At 41.0% G+C, this 2,871-nt stretch overlaps 1 protein-coding gene across 1 annotated transcript; it reads right to left on the bottom strand.

Moving 5' to 3' along the window:
• Window positions 1-401: 401 nt before the first annotated feature.
• LOC113139627 (phospholipase A2 inhibitor and Ly6/PLAUR domain-containing protein-like) lies at window positions 402-2,308 on the bottom strand. Its single transcript, XM_026322928.1, has 5 exons — window positions 2,153-2,308; window positions 1,820-1,921; window positions 1,547-1,714; window positions 1,309-1,425; window positions 402-764 (listed from the first exon to the last, which is right to left on the bottom strand). Exons 1-5 carry the CDS (start codon window positions 2,199-2,201, stop codon window positions 547-549), a joined length of 654 nt encoding a protein of 217 aa, XP_026178713.1. The 5' UTR covers window positions 2,202-2,308; the 3' UTR covers window positions 402-546.
• Between the last annotated feature and the right edge of the window lie 563 nt (window positions 2,309-2,871).

Here is a 2,871-nt window from a genome sequence, read left to right as displayed (position 1 = left end):
TGGGCCATAATTGTACTTAACATCCCTGGACTGCTGTGTGTGAAGAAGACTATTCAGATGAGAGACCACATCAGTCATGTTATCAAAATCAGATGGGACTAACTTACAACACTCTTGGCCAATTACATGACATAACCCCCCTGAGCAGCCAACAGGTAGTCTAAGCCCATCCTGTCCTGTAATTCAGAATTAGCCACCATAGGCATCAGGTGAGTCAATTGAAGCATGACATCTGTGACTAGACTAGTTACATTTTCCAAATCCTGACTCAAGGCATCAATGTTATGTGCATTGGCTACCGAACCATTGGCTACTGAGGGTAATACGTGTGATGGTGAGTCAGGTTTTGTACAAGGCGGATACCTGACTACCAAAAGACAAAAAAAAAAAAGAGAGAGAGACAAAGGGGGGAAATTATTCAATGTGAACCCTGAAAAACCAAGAATACAGTAAGAAACAATCAAATTCATAATCAGTAAGAATAATCAATCACTGAAACTCATGTTTCCATTACACTTCATTGGTCATTTATCTTTAGTTTCTGTTCTAAAAGAAGGTAAATACGAGAAGTCCAAGCAGCAGATGGATGATGACCAGTCTGACAGAGCAGGCAGAGTTACACAAACTGGTCCCACAGCAAACTGGTCGACTGATGATGGTTCCAACGTTTTGCATGAAAGGCAGGGCACCCAGGCCACTAGCAGCAGCACACAGGTTTGAAGATGCACATCCCAAGACTGGAGCAGTGGTGGATCCAGTCGTCACTGTAGATAAAAATCACTGGGTTACTACACAAATTCTTGTTGTCAGTTGAGATCTTTCACTAAACACCCCAAGGACTTTTAGTTTTTGCTGCCCTCCTGTTATTCAAACTGGTGTCCTGAGGTCCAGGACTTGGTGACAACACTGTTTTTGTAGGTTCAAGTGTCACAGTCACATTTATGATAAAAAATAATAATGAAAATCATTGTTTAATGAATAGACAATGACAATAATTGTTCTGTTTATAACCAGGCTGGATAACTACCAATGGTTTGTTTCTGGTCAAGTTGAGACTAATAAACTTTTTGTCTTGTTCTGTAAAATGATCTGTAAATGAATCAGTCACTATAGCTGTCTTAGAAATCCAGTGCAGTAAAATATTCCAATATTTATCTCTGAAATGTAATGGATTAGAAGTAGAATAATGTTTAGTACAAATATGAGTAAAAGGACATCAGATTTACCTTAAAGGTAATATTTCAAATGTTGTGAGGTTATAAAACATATTTGGAGACATGTGTTAAACTTTGTATCATAATAACTCACTGGTTGCTATAAAGCATCTGTCCTGCACTCCTGTACATTGTACTGGGCTGGTGCACTGAGAGGTGGTGGCGTCACAGGTGAGACACTGCAGGGTGTTAGTTGGCTGAGGAATAGGGGCTGGAATGAAAAACAGAATCTTATTTAGCAGGAGAAAACACTTTACTGTCACAAAATAAAATAAAACAGGCCAAAAGATCTTTGCTTATCTTTAACAAGCTACTTATCCATGTGGACTCACTAGGTAGAGTTTCTGAGTTGCAGTTGTCTGAGTTGCAGCACTGAGCAGATAAAATTGCACGGAAACCAGCCAAACTGACTGATAATGTCTGAAAGCCAGTGGCTGGACACAGGGAGGACGATGCACAGGCCTTGTAGGTCTGAGGTACTGCAGCTCCAGCAGCAGTGGCTACAGGGTCAAAGTTGACTTTGTTAATGTTGACAGAAAGAAGACATAACTTGGCAGTACATGTATTTCACTGAAAAGTAGGAGATGACATGAAGAACAAACTACCTAGAATGGAAGCTGTTACACACATGGTCTCTGTGGAACATGTTTGTGGTGCTGTGGTTGAACATCGTGTATCTGTGCAGGTTTGACACACCAGAGCTCCAGCTGCAACAGGGAGAGAAGAAGTCAGTGAATGATCTTCACATCACAAGTCAAACGTTGAATCAAATGGCAAATAAATCTCTGATTATATTGTAGTTGTGTCTGTTCTTGTTACGTGAAAGATTTGAATTCCTTTCTAAAATTCATTTGTGGTGAAATAAAAAGCTCCATAAAGTTGTAAATCAGCCTGTGTTGTATCTACAGAGAGTGAAGTGTAAGAATAAGCAGAGGTACCTGTGCTGAAGAGCGTCCAGATGAGAGGCAGAGAAAGGATCAGCTTCATCCTGATGAACAGGTAAGTACTGTAGGTGACTTTTCCTGGATGGTGATACTGCTCCTGATCACCACTGCTCCACTTTATATACTGTGCAGGTGAATTTGAACAGATACATGGAGTATAGACTTCTCACGGAAAGGGTGTGCTTCCATTTTCAGAGCGTGACTGTCCAAACTGTCACCTGCATTTATGTTCTTTGGAAAATCATAATGTCAACACAAGTTAGTTTACTTTACCACACCTGTTTATGTTTTCATCTCAGTAATACCACAAAACCAAAGTATCCAAGTTTAAAACAGGATGATTGATCAATTTGCCGTCTCTCTCTCTCTCTTTCTCCCTCTCTCTCTCTCTCTCTCTCTCCCCCTCTCTCTCTCTATAAAAGTGGGTGGGCTGTGTGAAGACAATAGACACTCTCCCTTACTCTCACTGTATTAGGACACTTTCTGCTTGTTGTGTGCGTCTTTTTCTATCCTGCTGTGAAACTGCCAAAGCATCTGTACACAGCATTCAGTGGAGCTGTTCATCAGGCAGACCATGCTGTCATACACAACATCATGTACTCGCCGACAGCACTGCACATCGTTCCATGAGGGCTCAAACTATTTCCTGAAAGTCAACCTGACCCCTATGAGCTAACCTGTTACATGAGAGCCTCATGAGGACCTAACTTGAT

Source organism: Mastacembelus armatus, chromosome 4 (genome assembly GCF_900324485.2).
Source record: "Mastacembelus armatus chromosome 4, fMasArm1.2, whole genome shotgun sequence".
In the NCBI taxonomy this organism is placed as follows: Eukaryota; Metazoa; Chordata; class Actinopteri; order Synbranchiformes; family Mastacembelidae; genus Mastacembelus; species Mastacembelus armatus.
Note: the sequence above shows the minus strand (reverse complement) of the source record. Positions and strands in the feature narration are given on the sequence as shown.

Excerpts from the sequence above, each read along its gene's own strand:
- LOC113139627 (XM_026322928.1), bottom strand. The coding sequence starts at position 2,201 with ATGAAGCTGATCCTTTCTCTGCCTCTCATCTGGACGCTCTTCAGCACA. Across the intron at positions 1,715-1,819 it reads TGTAACAGCTTCCATTCTAG|CCACTGCTGCTGGAGCTGCA; the intron begins GTAGTTTGTTCT and ends TTGACCCTGTAG. Across the intron at positions 765-1,308 it reads CAGATGCTTTATAGCAACCA|TGACGACTGGATCCACCACT; the intron begins GTGAGTTATTAT and ends TTTTATCTACAG.